This window comes from Zingiber officinale, chromosome 6B (genome assembly GCF_018446385.1).
Source record: "Zingiber officinale cultivar Zhangliang chromosome 6B, Zo_v1.1, whole genome shotgun sequence".
Lineage (NCBI taxonomy): Eukaryota > Viridiplantae > Streptophyta > Magnoliopsida > Zingiberales > Zingiberaceae > Zingiber > Zingiber officinale.
Window position 1 is genome coordinate 5,814,770 of NC_055996.1, and position 19,724 is coordinate 5,834,493.

The 19,724-nt window shown below is 36.3% G+C and overlaps 3 protein-coding genes across 4 annotated transcripts; 1 reads left to right on the top strand and 2 right to left on the bottom strand.

The window, feature by feature from the left end:
* The first annotated feature begins 514 nt into the window (after nt 1-514).
* On the top strand, nt 515-7,988 carry LOC121991797 (O-fucosyltransferase 7-like). The gene is made up of 12 exons (XM_042545834.1): nt 515-1,094; nt 1,361-1,459; nt 1,611-1,710; nt 1,802-1,869; nt 4,923-5,011; nt 5,463-5,643; nt 5,725-5,853; nt 5,933-6,066; nt 6,141-6,354; nt 6,956-7,140; nt 7,226-7,321; nt 7,401-7,988. The coding sequence occupies exons 1-12, from the start codon at nt 942-944 to the stop codon at nt 7,522-7,524; spliced, it is 1,572 nt and encodes a 523-aa protein (XP_042401768.1). The 5' UTR covers nt 515-941; the 3' UTR covers nt 7,525-7,988.
* A 452-nt stretch (nt 7,989-8,440) lies between these two features.
* Nucleotides 8,441-11,325, bottom strand: LOC121991799 (probable protein phosphatase 2C 9). 2 transcript variants are annotated; one of them, XR_006114735.1, is made up of 6 exons: nt 11,035-11,325; nt 10,096-10,335; nt 9,728-10,004; nt 9,074-9,228; nt 8,615-9,004; nt 8,441-8,538 (listed from the first exon to the last, which is right to left on the bottom strand). XR_006114735.1 is itself a non-coding variant. In XM_042545837.1 (5 exons), exons 1-5 carry the CDS (start codon nt 11,071-11,073, stop codon nt 8,864-8,866), a joined length of 852 nt encoding a protein of 283 aa, XP_042401771.1. In that variant the 5' UTR covers nt 11,074-11,325; the 3' UTR covers nt 8,441-8,863. The 2 variants fall into 2 exon arrangements, 1 of the variants encoding a protein (XP_042401771.1); XM_042545837.1 differs by having other exon boundaries at nt 8,441-9,004.
* Nucleotides 11,326-16,861: 5,536 nt separating this feature from the next.
* Nucleotides 16,862-19,059, bottom strand: LOC121991798 (lipoyl synthase, mitochondrial-like). The gene is made up of 4 exons (XM_042545835.1): nt 18,590-19,059; nt 17,785-17,996; nt 17,309-17,688; nt 16,862-17,187 (listed from the first exon to the last, which is right to left on the bottom strand). Exons 1-4 carry the CDS (start codon nt 19,030-19,032, stop codon nt 17,062-17,064), a joined length of 1,161 nt encoding a protein of 386 aa, XP_042401769.1. The 5' UTR covers nt 19,033-19,059; the 3' UTR covers nt 16,862-17,061.
* Nucleotides 19,060-19,724: the final 665 nt, after the last annotated feature.

The following is a 19,724-nucleotide window of genomic DNA, read 5'->3' on the forward strand; positions in this document are numbered from 1 at the left end:
GAGGTCTGAGATTCGAATCTCGGCAAAAGCCGAGGTAAATGCCTCCTTTACGTGCTACTCACTATTCCAAAGGTTAATAGCTGTTCGTGATTTATCTCATCTGTGTTAATTTTGGGACGAATTGATGGAGACGTTGGAGATAAGTATATTCATCTTTTACCACCTTAACAAAATTTATTGTAATTTTCATGAGATACCTAATTAATTAAAGATAATATACTTATTGTTTATAAGAAAAGAGATCAATTTTCACACGTATCTTGAGAAAATAAATCTCTATCCTCCAACTAGACATCTATCTTCGTGAATCTATATCTACATCTATATTTATATAGATACTTCCAAATGGTTCATCGGAATGCATGTTTTTGAGATAATTCGTGAACAGTTGTTTTCACATGAACAGTTGGTTCACGTGATCGCAGGCACCGAAGCAATAAATTAATAGATTTGGTGTCAGATTTAGCTCTAATGTCTCTCATTCCTAGGACCATCGTAATCTCGGTTTAGATCTGCATGTGGACAGTAAGCTGTACTCGAAGAACGCATTAGCAGGGAAAACTTTTTCGTCTTGGCTTGAGTTTACTGATTTCAGATTTCAATAATAAGCTTCCTAAGAATTTTGATCCCTGTTCTTGTTATTGTCATAGTTAATCTTTCACCGAATACATACAAATGGAGAAAAATTGGAGTAAATATATTATTTTGACAGCTGCCAGTTTTGCAGCATGCATAGGGGCATACATGGAAGGGAAGGATGGCGGTGGAGGCCGCACTGGACTTGAAGGACGAGGTTGGGAAAGCCAAGCCTCTGTTGGCCTCCTCCTCCTCCCTCTCTCTCTCTCTCTTCTCTCTCTCTACTTCTTCTCCTTTCCCTTTCCAAATCGGAGGAGAAGAGGAGCAGCATAGGGCGAGAATAAAGCGAAGGGCGAAGCGGTGGGATGCAGCGGCGCAGGTCGACGCCGACCGCCCTCTCGACTTTCTGGTGGACTCTAATGTGCGCCATAGGAGCTATCGCCGTCGCCGCCCTCGTGGTAGTACACGTGGTCCTTCTCCCTTCCGCCACCGCCCCCGACGCCTTCAAGCTCCCCCAGGCATCTCCCTCTCTCTCGCTTCCTCCATTTCCTTTCCTGCTGTTCCTTGTCCTTTGTACCGGTAGTTTTTCTTCCATTGTTCTTTTTTATTCACTTTTGAAACCTCAAGATGTGAAATTTTTCGTGGTTTCTCTAGATGATTTGTCGTCTGTGCTCATTCTTGAGGCATGGATGAAAAAAAAATCGATTTTGGGGCTTGGATTTGTTGCGTTCTACAAATGCTCGCACACACCGTGTGATATAGCTCGATTTGTTTTGTTGTTTAGCAACGCGAGATTGGATACCGGCGAAACACGAACGAGCTCAGGTGGATGCGGGAGATCGCACCGCCCCAACTTCCCAAGCTTCCCATTTCTGCACAAAAGGTGATTCCGCCCTATTTTTTGAAACGTCAATTAACAGCTTGATTACTGTTTGTCTTTTTGTGGGAGGGCATTTCTTATGGTTTCTTATTGCCGTCGCTTTCATTTATTTTTTCTCTCGCCCTCTTCATAGTTCATACGCTGCACTCTGCAGGTGGGCAACTCGAAAGGAGATTTTGAGTTTGCCAAGCTGTGGAAGTCACCTTCGAATCGTAACTTTATGCACTGTGTGACACCCAACTCATCATATTTGCGTAAGGGATCCTCATCAGCGTCGATTTTGATTTGGTTGTTTGATTACTGCTTGTTTTCTGTAATTCTAACATTTAGGTATATATTTTTCAGCTCCTTCGAGTTCAAGAGGCTTCTTGCTAGTTCATGCAAATGGTGGGTTAAACCAAATGCGTGCTGGGGTATGGAGTGCTCTCTCTCTCTGTCACACAGACGTACTTTTTTTTTCATGTATATTGTATTGTAGGCTTCATCTTTACAAAATTAAGCTAAATCATATAAAACTTAGGCCACAAACAATAACTACGGTACAATCAAAGAAATCCATCTTCTTACTTAGACTGAACTTGAGAAGGAATGGAAACATCCAAGAGAGAAACCACCTAATAATTACATTAAGATCAAAGAAATCCATCTTTTTCTTGATATCAAAGAATTTTAGATGGGTACCAAGTTTTAATTCTGAAAGCATCACTTGATGACTTGCCTCAAGCTTAATGGAAATAGTAGATCTAGAATTTGATGTTACCTTAGTACCCAAAGAGATAGTAGTTGGAACCCTCACCTTATTTGTCACTCTTCTCTTGAGATCAATTAACCTTCTTTGGAAAATTCAACATTCTACAAACTTTAGGCCTGGTTCATAATTGTCAAATGCTTGCCTCTACCTTATGCGCTAAAAGATCTAACTTAACAATCTTTACAAGGAACCAAGAATGTGAGATTCCTGTCTGCAAATTGACTAGTTTTTTTATAGCAATACTACTAAATATATCTACTAGTAAGTGCCCTTTTGTATTTAAGAGTATCATGCTCATCATCCTGTTAATATGATATTCTTTGTCTTATTTTTTTCACCAACTGAGAGTTTGTTGTGCATAGTTGGGTGGTACCTATTGAAGTTAGAAGAAATTACATTGAGTTGCGAATACTAGGAAGTACATGTCAGTGAACCTCGTGACTATGATAATACAATATATGAGAACCTTGAAAATTCCTTATATACTACACTAAGAAACCTCATGTTCCTTCCACTGACCCATTTCATACTGTGAGAAACAAATGATTCCATTTCCATTAATTTGACTTACCAACTCACTTGTACATTAGCCTAAGTTTTCAATATTAGAGGATTTGTTATCTTGGCATTCGGGCCTTTTTTTTGTTGAGTTTCCAGAAGTAGCATTTCTTCGGTCTTAATGTTAACAGTCCTATTAGAGATGACAATGAGATGATATTATCTGGTAATAGTGACTAGTCAATCATTTAAAACGGGTTTGGGTACCCATTAAACAAGTTTGGATTGAGTTTGCATAAAATAATAGATACATGACGATGACACAAGATCAGTTTGAGTTTCAAGACTCAGCTAACTGGTATTCAATCAAATTTAATTATTTTACAATGATTATATGAATATAAATACTTAATCTTGCATTCTATTTATTACATACCATGGTTGAGTTGAATTTGGGTGGGGTACCTGATCCATTTAGTCATATATGGGTACCATTTTGGCATTATGGAACAGGTATGGACAGAGAAATATAACCCGTGATGGATATGAGATGAGTGGGTATTGTATCAGACAGGTATGGGATGAACAGAACAAATTTGTCTAGTTACCCTTCCCATTACCACCAGTTACTCCTACCTTCAGTATTGTAATTTGCAAACATCGAGAGTAGAATTGGCATAGTACTTTTCTGCCTTATGGTAACTTGCAAGTTTCCTTATCTATCTGAATGGATGACTTGTAATACAAATGATGATGAGGCAATTGTTATTGTTCATGAAATACAACACCACCTTCAAGAGTTGAGTTTTCTATTGGTGGATGGTAATGATGCAAATAAAATAAATCTCTTTGAATAACATGGTCCAATAAGGTAGATTGTTCATCCACAAGAGATCTAAGTATAATCTATTTTATTTGTACTTTGTTTAAAATACAATTATCTTCAGTAAACTTAGTCTACTTTGCCTAGGTTTTTTAAGACCATGAATTAAAAGCCTATGAAAGTTACACTTGTCCCTCGAATTGAATGAAAAGGATGATAATACAAAGATAAATTTTCATATTTCTCCTCTACGTGACATTACTGACATATGTATCTCTGTAAGATTATTGTGTAAGGCACATGGATCTTTCTTGTGTTTAGTTTTCTTATCGTCTTATGTAGTCTTTGCATGAGGCAAGTAGATATTGTGAGTTATAATATGTTGAGATGTTATAGACTTCTAACTTATGCCTTAAATGCGTTGAAATTGATCTAATTGAATGTGGTGCATTGTTAAATTGATTATAGTAGCTTTTAAATAAAGAGTTCTTATTATTGACAATACATGAGATTAATGAGCTGTTTGAAGCAGCAGTACCACTAAATACCTAATGGAATAAGCAGACTAATACGTAACGAAAAGGAAAAAAAGGTAATGTCACAAAATTGTTCTAAATCTTGTGGATGTTTACTAAAATGGTCCATACCTACTGCTACAAAATTCAGACTGGGAAATTGTTTGAGGTTACAATATCTTGGATAAAAGGTCTAACAGACTCATTCTTCATAGTCCACCTTACCATGCATTCATTTACATCTGTTATGATACCGCTCAAGACTGAGTAAATCAACAAAAATATAATCTTTGTTTGTTTAGTGTGTTTAGCTCATAAATACTGCAAAATTAATATAAAAATTGGTGTGTTCCTTAAAAGCATTATTTTCTGGTTTTTTCTTGAAAATTATAGTACAGATTTGAGTATCATGAGGAAAGCCATATTGTTTTGCTATGACAATAGTAGTTTGTTTTAAGTTGCTTCAGTGCCAAATTCATCAATATTTACAGGTTCTAGTAAGCCTACAATATGAATGAATAACTAAATGGATCAAGATTATCCAAACTTGCAGTCAGCACGATAAATTTCTGATTCTTTCAATCCTAAATTAACTGCAAAACACCTGGATGCCTAAAATGCTCTTGCTTCTGCAGATCCAGAATTTAAGTTGCATTGCAGTCACAGAATAAATTTCATATATCCTAGGATCACACTTACATAAATACAATCTTGGCAATTGTTTATCTCTTCTTCATGATTGATGGGCATCTTAGCTACTTTTGTTTGTAAGAGAAATAACATTGTTTAAACTAGCTCTCTTTCATAAGCTAATTTTTCATACCATTGTTTTTATTCATATGGGTTAAAAAATCATGTGTATTGTGATGCTAATGGCAGATAAGTGACATGGTAGCAGTGGCACGATTAATTGATGCAACACTTGTTATTCCTCGGCTTGATAAGAGATCATTTTGGCACGATTCTAGGTATAAATGCTTAAATTTTATTCTTATTCTTTTTATTTCGAGCAGGGTATACTTTCTGAATAAGGTTTGTGGGTAACTCACACACAAGAATTGTGCTATTGTGTCTCTGGTATATGTTGTTACAGCTACTGTAAGCCTCTGCATAAGTTTTTGGGACAATGCCATGTCCAATATGTCATGATAGTCAGTTCACGAATTATATTTTACGCAGTAGTCTTTCTCTATTCAGTTTACATTGTGAATTCTCGTATGCATGTGCTTTCTAATCCTTTCAGTAAATATGCCAGCAATTTCTCTGATGTCTGATGATTTAGCATCTTGTCCACACCATTTGATTCCAAAATATTGATGTTTTATCTCTTCTGCAACACTTGGCAGTTGATGTATACAAACATACTACATACATATACATATATAGTGTTCTGTGATGCTTTTCATGATCATGTTCCAGCAATTTCTCTGATGTTTTTGATGAAGATCACTTTATCCATGCTCTGGCCAATGATGTAAAAGTTGTAAAGAAACTACCAAAAAAGTTGAGAATGACCACAAATGCAGTAGTACACTTCCGAAGCTGGTCAGGGCTGGACTACTATCAAAGTGAGATATCACCTATGTGGAATAATCATCAGGTACACCTGCTTCAATTAAAAGTTCATCTTACACCCTTCTATGATTAGCGGTTATAGATGGTAATATTTCTAATGCATCAGGTTATCAAAGCTGCTAAGTCAGATTCACGTCTTGCAAACAATAACCTTCCTGCTGATATACAAAAACTTCGCTGCCGTGCTTTCTTTCAGGCCCTCAGATTTGCTCCAAAAATTGAAGCACTAGGAAAAGTACTTCCTTTTTCTCTAAGTTTCTTTCTATATAATGGTCATGATTCAACATAATATGTTTTTTCTTTTTCAACTTCAGTTATTGGTGGAGAGGATGAGATTTTATGGTCCATTTATTGCGTTGCACCTTCGTTACGAGAAGGACATGCTTGCTTTTAGTGGGTGCACATATGGCTTGTCACCTGTTGAATCTGATGAATTAGCAAGGATCAGGTATCCTTTTGATGTTTTTACAGGATGCTTGTTTTGAATTTCTTTGAAGTTCAACAGTGTTCTCTATTTCGCAGAGAAAATGTTTCATATTGGAAGATTAAAGACATTGTTTCCCAAGACCAAAGGGCGAAAGGGTACTGCCCGCTGACTCCAAAGGAGGTTGCAATTTTTATTTCTTCTCTTGGATATCCACCAAATACTCCGATATATATTGCAGCAGGGTCAATATATGGAGGCAATTCTCATTTGGCTCATTTGAAATCCCACTTTCCTATTTTGTTGAGCAAGGTATGGAATTCATAGATGCGATGTTCAAGTGGGAGGTTATTGAACTCTTGTTTCTATCATTTTCTGAGGAAACTTGCTCCGATTTAACATTATTTTGTTCAATAACATTCTGAATCTTTTTTTTTGTCTCTTGAACATCACAACTATGTACAGCTTGTCCTTGAGAATTCTAAAAGTGCTTTGAAATTGCTTTGGCACTTAGTCTAAGGAAAATTCGAACTTGAAGTAGGTCTACGTTACTCTTTAGTGAGAGCATGTTCTGGTGCACCTGAATGTCTATCAAAGTATTATCTGCTCGTTTGACTAAATGAGGATACTCTAAGTTTTGGATGTGTGAGGTTCTCATAATCTTTTTTATCTTTTAACAAAAGTTGCAATAAAAGCTAGAAATCTCTTGGAGCCTTAGAGCCTTGTTGAGCCTTCAAGTTCCTTGTTAATGTAGGGTTAATGGTCCTCTCATTAATGCCTTCTGATATATTGTATGAGATGATAGATTTAGTGTTTTGATGTGTTTCTACATTGATTTTATCAAAATTTCTAGCTCTCCTAACTTAGCCATTGTCTCATCTGATTCGGTCCTGGTTATGAACTACTTTTGCAGGAGAAGTTGGCATCAGCAGAAGAGCTCAAACCGTTTAGGCAATATGCCTCGCAAATGGCAGCACTAGACTACATAGTATCTCTAGAAAGTGATGTTTTTATCCCGTCATATTCTGGGAATATGGCAAGGGCAGTCGAGGGTCACCGTCGCTTCCTTGGGCACAGGAAAACAATTAATCCCGACAGGTGACTTGCTATGAGCTCTTGTTCTTATCAAACTTGCAAAAGGCTATATTCTTTATTGAATCTTCATCTACCATTGAGCATGCAGAAAAGCTCTAGTTCATTTGTTTGATAAGATCAATCGAGGATCTCTGAGAGAAGGCAGGAAGCTATCCAATATTATTAGTGAGATCCATAAAAGAAGGTAGGTGATCATGCAAGTTACATTTGTGTTTGAATTTCGATACATCTGCGGAACTTAATGTTTTGTCCTGGTATATTAGGCAAGGTTCTCCCCGCAAGCGGAAAGGACCTGCCACTGGCTCAAAAGGCGTAGAACGGTTTCGATCCGAAGAAGCATTTTACGAGAACCCTCTTCCTGACTGTTTATGCCAGCAACAACCCTGAGAATTGGCTGTCTAACTCGTGCATAGATAATTTGACTGCGGTCAGTGTTTTAGATGCCCACTAAATGGTGCCATCAGCTCATACTTCTGACTCCATAGAAAATTCAATACAATCCAGACATCCCACACAAGTTAGAATGCCAGCATGGTTAATGATTTTGCACAAGTTTGATCCTATAAGAACTCGACTTACAAGTGGATGTGACCCGTCCCGAGAGGTGAGATTGGGACATATTTCGTATGCTTGAAGATGAAGAGGAGGTAAACTACTACAAATGATGAAACAAAAGTATCAAAAGTTATTATGCAATACAGATTGCTGAACAATTATTCCCAGCATTACTCGAAGTGATCCTTGAGCTATTACTTATTCCTGAATTAGTTTAGAACATAGCTAAATCATAGCTTAGTTCTTGCGTAAGTTTTCATGATTGCAAGGAATATAATGAGAATAATTTGATTGCATCTATGAAATAACAGTGGAATGGCTTCTACTTTGTGTGCTCACTCAAAAAAAAATCTGGGACGACCAGTTGGGAAGCTATAACTGAGAATTGAATCGTGGATCTTTGGGTGATAACTTAGTGCCCTTCCATTGCATTCGCTCTATTTGATCGGCATATTGGATGTCTAATTTGAGCACCGGAATAGTCGTGCCAAGGTTTGCCTTGGCACCCAGTCTAACCTCTTGTTGAATGTTTCAAATCTCCCAGCTGTTTGTTTTGCCGCCGGACCATCAAAATTCCTCTCCACGACAGTTATTCTTCGATGACTCATCGAATACATACAATAACCAATATAAACGAATTAAACCGCTAAATAAAGCATTCTGTACCATCAACTTATGGCTTTGCTTAATAAACTCCAACTTGTCGTCTTTCTTGAATGTCACCCCTTACATCCACCCATATTATGCACTGGATTAAAAACAACAATTATTTTAACAAATTACATAGAGACGATCGCAATCTTATCACGAACATTAGCAACCTAAATCCAAAACTCTGCTGCAAAACTGCAATCCAAAGAGGAAAAGGAATGCTAAAGAAAAGAAAGTAACCAATCCAACAAACCATTATGCGAAAGCCAACCTTAAGGAGAGGTCTACTAGTTTCCCTGCTCATAGAAACAGGGGAGTCTCCTGATCATTGATGCATCGAGCAAAATGGAAACGGTGCAAGATCACACTGATTGCGGAAAGCTGAACTCTTTGGTGCTTTCAGTTCTCAAGGTATTACCATATGAATCTGTATTAGTAACCTCACCAATCTTCCAAATTTCTGATGGTCAACTGAAAAATTTATCTCTGGTTATGAATGACTGAAAGAAACAAGCTTTTCTTATGATCTGAATTGTACAACAACACATGAAATGTCATCTTTGCTGTCTCTAGTCAATGCCTCGGTGGTCAATTGTCTTGCCGCGGATTGTGGATCCTTAAACCTTTTGGCAATCGCGACTGCCTCTTCATTGCTCATGACCTAAATCAAATTTGTTACAAAAAATAAACACATATATGACATTACTAGTTTTAGAGTTGAAGAAGAAACCTTCCATATACCATCACTAGCAAGGATGAGTAGCTCTGTTTCTGATGTAATGTTTAAACAACAAATATCAGGATCGGACCGTAAATGTGATTTCAAACTCTTGTCTCCGAAAGCACGCGACACAGCTAACTGGCCATTAACCCTTGGGACGTCACCTGACATAACGAAAAGAAGAATAATCATCTGAGCTTGTAAGAGATTAAGACTAAATATAGTCTGAAGCAGCAAGTTGCTCAATGTTTAGATTACTGTTGCATGAGATTTCACCGAATTGTTCGATGTTGAGGCTTTATTGAAGCAATCCTATATATACAATAATTTGATGGTTATACTAGTTTCCTAAATAGTTGTTGCAAGTCTGAAATCATGAAACTGTGACTGTTGAAACCAACTCACCCACTTTTTTGATGCTTTAAGTAGACTAATTAGTCAATCAGATCAACAATGTTTTTGATCTACTAATCTGAACCTTTGGCTGGAAATAAGAGGATGTAGGAAATAGGAAGGTCACTCCTATCCTACTCATAATCGAAGGATCATCGTATATACCAATTACTAAGAATCAAAACAATAATGCAGCAGGCTGGAGGAGGAAAGCAGGTTACCAATCACAAATCGATAATCTAAACATTAAGCATATAGAGTAGAAGATACCTGGCATGTTCGATACGAAACCTCCTCTATTCACAATGCTTCCACGCTCAGTGTTGGGATCATGATCAACTGTCATTTGTAACACTTGTTGACCTTTTGCAAGAACTGCTCTCGAGTCACCGATATTAGCTATGCATAACTTTGTGCCATTGATGAGGATTGCAGTAACAGAAGTTGATCCGCCTCGACCAAGATCAGGACTGTGTGAAAGAATTGCCCTATCGGTCTTTTGGTAGGCTTCTGAAATAGCTACATCCGGATTCGTCCAAAATTCTTCCTATAGTTTTTTTGGGATAAAAACTTAAGTATACATGATCTACAACTACATGTCCAAATCAAACAAACAAACAAAAATGATAGTGATGCACCTCTTTCAAAATGTTTGAAAATAGATGCTTTTGTAAATAGGCAGGTACATTATTCCCCAAGTGTCCGTCGAATATAGCAAATAGACCAAGTTCCTGTCCTCTCATATGAATGAACTTAGCAACATGATAATCCTCCATAGGGTGGTTTGTTTTCCCCTTTACAAGGCTAAATCCATAAGTGATTTTTGCACGGCTATTAGAGCTTCTCCCTTTACCAGCATCAGCTGAAGAACCTGCAAACTGCACGAAGAAACTTTAAGCCTAAAGGATCTAAATTGATAGGCTTTTCAGTACAACCGAACTGCAGCTTACAACGAAAAGACTGATTATTTTCTAACCCAAAAGGATGCTAAGAAAGAAACATGAAGGATATAGATATGGATAGCTCAACTAGGCTTGATATCCAAGAGGTAGGAGCTTGAGCAAACTGTATATTGAATTGATTCAAACTACACAAAAAAGTGTTGAACTGATTCAGAGATTGGAGTATATCACTTATGCAAATTGTATAAGAGTGTGATGTATCTCACGATCTTCACCCAACATAATTTAGCAGATGCAGTTATTAAGGAACAGGTATGTTTTGAATCTAGTGAAGTAGCACTGGAAGATGGTGAAATGGGTTGTGAGATAGCTACAAGGCCTGAAGGTGCTCAATTGAACTATGTACAATCATATTATTATGCAGACAGAGAAATGTTTTGAGTTTCTTTTTTTCACTAATTTTTACGAACAATAACCAAAGGGGATCGGAGTGATTCAAGAGAAGTAAACCCTCGAATCGAAAATAGACAAGATTAAACAAAGGGAAACATATCAAAAAAGAGGCGAGAAGCAAACTATTATCGTCCGAACAGGACAGAAACCGAAGTGATCGAAGGAAGGAAGAAAAACAAGTAAAAAACTCAAGGTAGAGAGGTCAAGGTCCAAATCCCTCACCCTAGAGGATGAACCTCTGAAGCAGCATAACCAGCCCATCAAAATCCCCAAATCAACGCCGATCTTCCCCCGATCAAAGATTCGATTTTGCCTCAAGGAACCGGCTCCCTGCGCCGTGGAAACGCGGCAAGCTCGAATCTTGACGACAGATTCGATCACGGCGGCGAGAAACTGAAGAAGAGGCGATGTGTTGGAGGAGAGCGACGCACTGAACAGCAGCAGCCTCTGAGGGGGCCGACCTTGGAAGAAAACGAAGGGGACATTAAAGCACGCCGAGAAACGATGATGACGAGCGTTGAAAAACGGAAAGAAGATTTTAATTAATTAATTATTTATTTTCAGGTGGAAGTGTGAGACTTCGATCGAAAATCATGGCGCATGCTGGTCAACCTGACAAAGCAGCTGGAAACATTTGACTGTGGTTTCACGAACTCGACAAAAGCGTATTTGGGTGGAGGCAGTTCAACTACGACAAACGTCAAAAATATATATATTTATAGTATTATATTATGTATAATATAATTAAGAATCTATCCCCTTATTAATTAAAGTCTAAAATAAAAATAATATTACATCGAAAATAATTTTAAAATTTATTAATAATTTCTACTAATGTATCAACAGTGATTTAAAATTCGAGATTTAGTTACGACATATTATTGAATTTTTTTTTCATTAATCAATTAAAAATTTAGAGTTCTCTTTAATTTCATATCTTAGAATTGACAGTAATATAGGTAGAGAAACTTCTATACGATGTTAAAAAGTATATTTTTCTCTTTTTGACTAAAATCAACTATAATATTAAATTAATTTTTTATAAGAAGGAATCCGTTTAACAAGGTAGAGCCATCAAATCTAGGTATCTCAATTTTTTTAAAATCAATATTTTTCTTAAAAAGTATTATTATATACCCCGTGAGTATCTAAACTTGAACACTATAATCTAAGAAAGAAGTCTGAACCCTAAAGAAAATATAATATACTTCGTGAGCATCTAAATTTGTTAATCTTAAATATTATAAACTAAAAAAGAAACCTGAACTTGAACCCTATATATATATATATATATATATATATATATATATATATATATATATATATATATATATATATATATATATATATATATATATATATATCCCCAAAAATAATAAGGTTGATCCTATGATTTCAAGAATATTAAAAAACAAAAATCTCAAGACGCCTCCAATACATTGGAGGTGCCTTGGGTGCGCATGAATCCACAAAAAACAATCCACATCATATTAATTCTATGATGGATTATACGCTGCCCCCAATGGAGTCCAAACAAATTTGGTAAAAATCTGATTCTTGATTTTGGAATTAAATTTTTTAATATCACCAATTCAAGGTATTTATAGAAACTTCCTCATGTTATCAATCTTAATATGCGAGACAAAAAAATTATAATTTTTTTATATAAAATAATTTGAAAAAAAATTAATAATAAATTTTAAAATTATTTTTAGTATGAAAAGAAAAAATATTAATATAATTTTATTTTAACTTTATTAAAATTAGTTATTAAAAATTTTTACTGGACACATTTGAATCTTTTACAGCCACTAAACTGACTTGTAGTTGAAAGTATTTAACAATTCTATAGATTTCAAAATAAAATAATAATAATAATAATAATATTATGTACTAACTCAAGGAACCATTAATAGTGCAATGATATTTATTTGATATGAATTTTTAAAAATGTAAAACACTCTTCTTTAAAAAAAATTGATGAATGCCTCAAAATTATTACATATTTAGGGCATCCTCAGTGGTAAATATAAAAGGTGGATTTATTTTTACCACATCACCTATTACAAAAGTTATAAACCCACTAAGAACATCCATAAACCTAAAAAATAAATTTATTAACCCACTATTTTAGCGTTGCAAAAAATATATATATAGTCAAATATGGTTAGATATTAATGGAGTCCAAACAAATTTGGTAAAAATCTGATTCTTGATTTTGGAACTAAATTTTTTATTAAATTAAAAATCCAAGCCACACAATGATAATAGATTTAACAATGGAGGTTTATTTTTTAAACCCAACAATTTAGTCCCCCAGAGGTGCTCTTATTCAATAAATCATTATAGATGCAAAGATACCCATTTAGTACAAAGTAAAGTCTATGGGGTCATTAACTACTTTCATCAAAAGTACTTAATAGCATTATAAATTTCAAAAAGGAAATGATCCTCTAAATTTCAAAATTGAGAAAAAAGAAATAAAAACATTGAAGAAAAAAACATAGAAGGTGATTTTACTCCTCTCGAGTGATAGGCCCCATAGTGAAATGTAAGGAGGTAAATATTTTGAAAATCAATTTCACAATTGTCCATCTTTTCCTTGCTGCCGCCTAAATATCTTAATTAATTAATCAATCAATTCAAGTTTTCTCGAGACGATTTAGTGATTAGTACATGAAATATTATCATCATAAAATCTGGGATTCAAATTTCGACAATACTAAGATAAATACCCCCCTTGTATGCTAATTACTATTTGAAAAATTAATAACAATCCATGATTTACTTCTTCTATATTAACCCGGGTACAAATTGACAGAGTTATCAGACCATACACTCCGCCGGGAAGGCATGCTAAAGGATAGGAATCAATTTTAAAATTCTTTATAATTTACCTCCTGCTATATAATATAAAAACGGACTTTACAAAATAACTGAAAGGAGTAATCACTTTTTTAACTGCATAAGGAAAGGCATGCCAAAAGAAAAGAGAAGGTTTGGAATCTTTCGTCCTCCCCGAGGAGGATTAGGTTGGTCAATTGGTTATCATGGCTTGCACCATCGTTGCCTCGTCCATGGCGACAACCAGTCGGCTGCTTCTGTGCTTCCATGTGCTCCTCGGTAGTCGAGCCACTGCCAATCCTGCTGCCCTAGTCAATGCCCGTCCGTATCCTTGAACTTGGTTATCCTTTGAACCCTTCCCTTACCAACTGTGTCTTTGACCTCGTCCATCTCTACTTCGATCAGGTCACTGTCTCGGAGAGAGATATTAAATAATTTGTAGTTATATATTACAAATACAGTCTCTGAATGTATGCGTTGTTTAAGTATAACAAGAGTCACAGGCCACGAGATGCCACGCGAGGATCTTTCTTAGTGGTTGGTCCTTGCAAGTGTAAGAGCTCAAGAACTCAATTGTTTGGCTTCCATGTGATTCATGTGGGGCATGCTGCAAGATGCAGCAAGGGATAAAAAAAACTCATAAGGCGGGTCAGCAACTTCTAAAATTCATAAAGTATTGAAAAACCTTTAGCGAAGCCGTGCGTTTATACCAACACTTAGTAAGTGCCCTACTTTAATATCAGGAATTGGTAGGGCTACTTATTAATATCGACTCATTTTGTCCATAGAAAACCAAATAATTAGTTAAACAGATCATAAGCAGATAGTAAATTAAAACTTCAATGTAATAACATACTAGAACAAATTCTCATCTAAACATGTTACATTTTTTTTTTTTGAAAACTCGTAACACATGACACGAACAACTTTGAAATCAATGACAAAGCTAGAATCATAAAGAAATACAAGGCTCGATGAGTACCAATGATGCCAACTAGCTTTCATAAAGAAATACAAAGATAGATAACTACTAATGCCATACTAGATTCTGTAAATATTGCATTGAGTAATATTCCTATATATTTCTAATTAGGCTTTGATCAAACAGTAAAAGAAGAGATTGATATGTGAGTTAGTTCTCAAATAGCTTGCTAGATCACCGTCTTAAGAACCACTTACTAGGAATTCCTGGGGTTTGCTAGATAGTGTTGATAACATTATGAGAGGAAATGATAATACTGATAGAACACAATTACAACTTAACAACCTCAACGTACAGCAACAAAAACAATAATATGCATGTTCTAACTGTGGAGTCAAGTACGTGGAACTTGTATCTGCTATTAAGCTCTATGTAAAGTAATATCATCACTTAGGTCATTTAGACTTTCTAATTATATTAAGCAAATTCTTTGTCAGCCAACAAGTGAACTCCTTTATGTGATCGAATATATTCATTACGACAAGAGACATAAGAAGAAGAAAATCAATAATATTGCAGAACTGGAGTTAAGAAAAATGGACAAAAGTCATATGGGTTCATGTAAAAACCTTCAATAGATTGAAGGACAACCTGCAATTTGACCCATGTGAATTATCATGTGATCGACCACATGCCCTCTACTTGCAGGTCTGTTTCATGCAATCAAAAGCAGACAACACCATTGCTCTAGCTTTTCTATCAAGTACGCCCATAAGAAATAGTTTCTTCATAAGCATATTATATAATGAAAGTAAAAGAAATTTAAATGATTCAGACACAAGCATGTTCGTAAGAATTAAAATTTTGTGAATAGTAGCTACAAAGCAAATAGAAAGAAGAGGGTTGGTAGACTTATTAATATCATAAGATCAATGGAACATGGTTTTGGAATTTTTCGATATCAAGGTACCATAACCCAAAGTTCATAAAATATCAAGAGAACATCCCATAGATATGATTCACCTTTCAGCAGATAATCTAACAAAAATAACACAATTGAGTTTAATTGACATACAAGCACTAGACATGTCTAGGATATTCTATTTAACCATCCTAATTACATACTTAATCAAATTAACTTCCGTGTAAATCATTAATATTCTACTACTTTTCATCTCTGCTAGAGTTTTTTCAACTTTCTACTGAGAAGAACATGAAGAAAAGGATAATGGAAATCAGTTTCATTGAATAGCAAAGTGTCTGTATTCGCCATGTAAGAAGTATTTTCAACTTGTGCCAACCCGTGTGCGTGCTAACCCGAAAGCTTGTTTTTTTTTTTGCCTGGATTCTTAGGCTGCATAATAAAAAAAACACATACATGGGATGAAGAACTAACCTCCAGCTGAGTTTGTGAAAATCACATAGTTAGGTGAGTTAGGGGATAGCTTCAGAAGCTCTCTCAAACAAGTAGAAGCAACTAGATTCTGAGAATATCCAATCTGTAATTAGAAGGATAGCTATTTTCCAATATAGTGTGATCTTTTTAGCAATGAGACAGCAGCCCAATGATTCTTTTCGGGTGCAATAAGCACAATCTTGACAATTGAGCAAAGGAGTACCTATGAGCCCTAGATTGCTAACAAGCTTGGCCTATCCCCTTAAATGTCTTCTAACATGAAACTGGAAGGAGTAAAGGTATCAGACTACACTAAGCCACAAAAACAATTCTGTTTTACATGATTCCATATACTATATCCTTGGAGGTTCTTTGTAGTCATTGCATATATGTCACGTGAGCTGTAATGACAAGTTGTTGCAGTAAATTTGGCTAACTAGATTAAAGAGAATTTTGGAAATAAATTGATTAATTCAGATTGAGAAGTCACAAGTGAATCGTTGATCTTCGCAATTGCAAACAAAATCAGCTTAAATAAAACAAGAATAATAAAAAATAAAAAAATAAAAATCCTAAATTGCACTTATCTTTATGAGCCAGGCTTCTATCAATTCATAGTAGCAAAAGTATAAAGTAGTAAGGCCTGCAACACTACAAATGTCACGACATAAAACAGAAAATAACCACAGATTTGATATGCCCTTCAGGGACTTCTAGAGACATCATACAGAAGCGTTTTGCTGTTTCTGGATCAATTTACACAATTCATTTATGTGCTTGAAAAAACATTATGATAGCTCCTTTTGCATGTAATTCTTAGTTGTAAATCAAAAATACAATTGATTATAATAGACAAACTATAAAAAACAGCTCATTAGTGCAGCAAGAAAAAAAAAACATCTTCTGTATTATTTGTAAACACAGCACAATAAATACACTGTTCATGGGTGTCAATCACCTGGGTACAACTTCTAATCACTTTAACAATTAAGAATGCAACAACAATGCTGCCAAAGAACCCGAAGAGAAGTTATGACTATTGTTGACAAAAAAACTCAATTATGTAATTGACCAGTGTAGATTATTGTTAAGATCCATCATTTGATGCTGAGAATACCTTGGCTCGATCAGCTTCAATCATTGACTTGATATAGAATTCACCTGCCTTATATGATGATCGGACCATGGGACCAGATGCAACATAACGGAATCCCTGCCAAGGCATAGCACATTGAGTTGGAAGAAAATGTAGTATAGATAGAATAAGAGTAGGAAATATTGTTAATATAACGCTAATTAGCAATCAAGGAGACTATCATTTTGTGAAACTCTACCATTTCAACACCAAGAGATCGATACTTTTCGAAAGCTTCTGGTGTAACATATTCAGAGACCGGCATATGCCTTTTCGAGGGCCTCATGTACTGACCAAATGTCATGACATCCACTCCAGCCGCCCTAACTTTCTCCATCGTGTTGATTACTTGATCGGGTGTTTCACCACATCCTAACATAATGGATGTCTTTGTTAGTGTGCCAGGAGGGGCATATTCTTTTGCCATTTTAAGGACATCAATGGATTGTTTGAAGTTAGCACGATGGTCTCTGACCACACTCTGCAGCTCTTCGACTGTCTCAATGTTGTGAGCGAAAACATCCAGGCCAGATTTAGAAACTTTCTCCACACAGTTTGGATCTCCTCGAAAATCAGGAACTGGGTACACATATTAGTTGCAAAATAACATACTAAGTTAAATGTACTGCATGGTAGCAACCAAAATGCTAAAAACAAACAATTAATAGCCCATACCCAATGCTTCTACTAGAATATTGGGTTTTAATGCCTTCAACTTTTGTACAGCTTCAGTAAAATGGCCACTTCCTTGATCAGGCAAGTCATCTCGATCAACGCTAGTAAGTACCACATAGTCCAAACCCCACGAAGCAATTGCTTCAGCAACATTGGAAGGTTCATTTGGGTCAGGTGGTGGAGGTGTCCGTGATGTCTTAACATTACAAAACCTGAAACCACAACAAAATATAGAATTGGCACCACACCTTGAAATAAACACATTGATACATAGCTTTGGTGCAAACCACATGAAAAAACAAACATTGAGGTTCAGAATAGCTATATTTAACATCGTAGACTATGTTGCAATAAAATTAGACTCAAATAAAATCATCAACCAAACATCATTCACCAAGAATTTGGACAAATAACTCATTGAGTTGCTCATTGCAATTAGCTCCAAATGAAATGGTAAAATGTTAGTTAACATGTAGACTGAACACCAATGATGGGAGCACAGATAATGAATTTTGCATGTCTATTTGTATGCTAAAGGCATCTAAACTAGATGGAGAAAAAAAGGAAAACATTAAAACATTTTCATTTCACTTTTATAACTTATCCTCTTGGACACTGTTGTCCATCTCAGGATCCTGACATGCTCAGCACATGCACATACATGAAAGGAGAAGGTGCTCATGGAATAGAGCAGGACGTAAACCAAAATTTTGCCAATAGAACAGAACATGGATAGAAAATTCAAGAATACTTCATTTTTAAAATAGAATAAGAGAAATGATGGACAAATTTATAAGGACTAGACCTGCAGCCGCGTGTACAAGTATCCCCAAGGATCATGATGGTGGCAGTGGCGGTTCCTGTCTCGCCACCGGACCAGCACTCCCCCAGGTTGGGGCACCTGGCCTCCTCGCATACCGTGTGTAACTTGAGCTCCCGGAGCTTGGCCTTGATGGCGGCGTACTTAGTACCCCCGGGAATGGTCTCTTTCATCCATTTAGGCTTGGGAAGCGGGCGCTTCTTTGTCCCCACCTCGACGGAGTAGACAAAATCGGAGAGAGAAGGGGATTCCTCCGCCAGCCGACGCCGGAGTTCAGCGAGCGTCCCGGCGGGCGGCGGGGGTTGGTGGAAAGGAAAGGTTTGGATCGAAGGATCAGAGGCGGAGGAAGATTGAAGCCGGAATCCTCGGAAACCAGTGACAGATCGGGCGGCGATGTTGCCGAAGAGAAGGCCGAGTCGCCGCTGCATCGTCCTTCCTTTTTTTCTCCTCGATTTCGATCGGGAAAGGGGAATGGCTGCAATTTAGATAACGTAACAACGGGCCCATGGGCCGGGCCGGCCAGGCGCCTAAACCAACGTAAGCAATTGATTCCGACATTGCAGACTAAAAAAGGACAGTTCGGTGCATAAAATTTCCATCACGTAAAATATCAAAAAAGAATTCATTGTACGTAATTTTACTCTACTTTTTATAAAAAGCTATTTCCATAATTCAAACTCGTGATCTTTTGGTCACATGACAACTTTACCTTTACGCCAATACTCTCCTTTTCTGATGCGAACCTCGATGAACAATACCACGAGACCCAGCAATAATAAGATTTGGAACTCAGTTCCGGGATCGTCCAAATGAGGTTTCGAAGGGATGGAATATTGACCCATTGATTATAGAGAATCAAGAACCAATATTATTAGAAAATGGAGAATATCGACCTAATGGTTATAACAGAACCAAGAACCAATATTATAAGAGTGTTGAAAATTACAAGTGCTCACCCGTAATCCTTGCAGAGTTGCTGAAGAACAGCAAGGAAAAAACCTCTCTCAAGATATAATGTTGGCTGCCCCTTTGATATATACTCAAGACATTATATAAAACTGAAAATGATAGTTTTAAAGGCATGGAAAGAGAAGATAATGAATGCAAGTCTTCATGCACA

Bases quoted from the DNA above. Each gene is read 5' to 3' on its own strand.
- LOC121991799 (XM_042545837.1), bottom strand. From the start codon at position 11,073: ATGGGCTGGTTATGCTGCTTCAGAGGTTCATCCTCTAGG. The intron at 10,336-11,034 runs GTGAGGGATTTG...TTCTTCGTGCAG, and splicing joins TCAGAGGTTCATCCTCTAGG to TTTGCAGGTTCTTCAGCTGA. The intron at 9,229-9,727 runs GTATCTTCTACT...TCGTTATGTCAG, and splicing joins TTTCGTATCGAACATGCCAG to GTGACGTCCCAAGGGTTAAT.
- LOC121991797 (XM_042545834.1), top strand. From the start codon at position 942: ATGCAGCGGCGCAGGTCGACGCCGACCGCCCTCTCGACTTTCTGGTGG. The intron at 5,644-5,724 runs GTACACCTGCTT...CTAATGCATCAG, and splicing joins CTATGTGGAATAATCATCAG to GTTATCAAAGCTGCTAAGTC. The intron at 6,067-6,140 runs GTATCCTTTTGA...TCTATTTCGCAG, and splicing joins GATGAATTAGCAAGGATCAG to AGAAAATGTTTCATATTGGA.
- LOC121991798 (XM_042545835.1), bottom strand. From the start codon at position 19,032: ATGCAGCGGCGACTCGGCCTTCTCTTCGGCAACATCGCCGCCCGATCT. The intron at 17,689-17,784 runs GTATGGGCTATT...ATGTGTACCCAG, and splicing joins TATTCTAGTAGAAGCATTGG to TTCCTGATTTTCGAGGAGAT. The intron at 17,188-17,308 runs GTAGAGTTTCAC...ATGCCTTGGCAG, and splicing joins GATCTCTTGGTGTTGAAATG to GGATTCCGTTATGTTGCATC.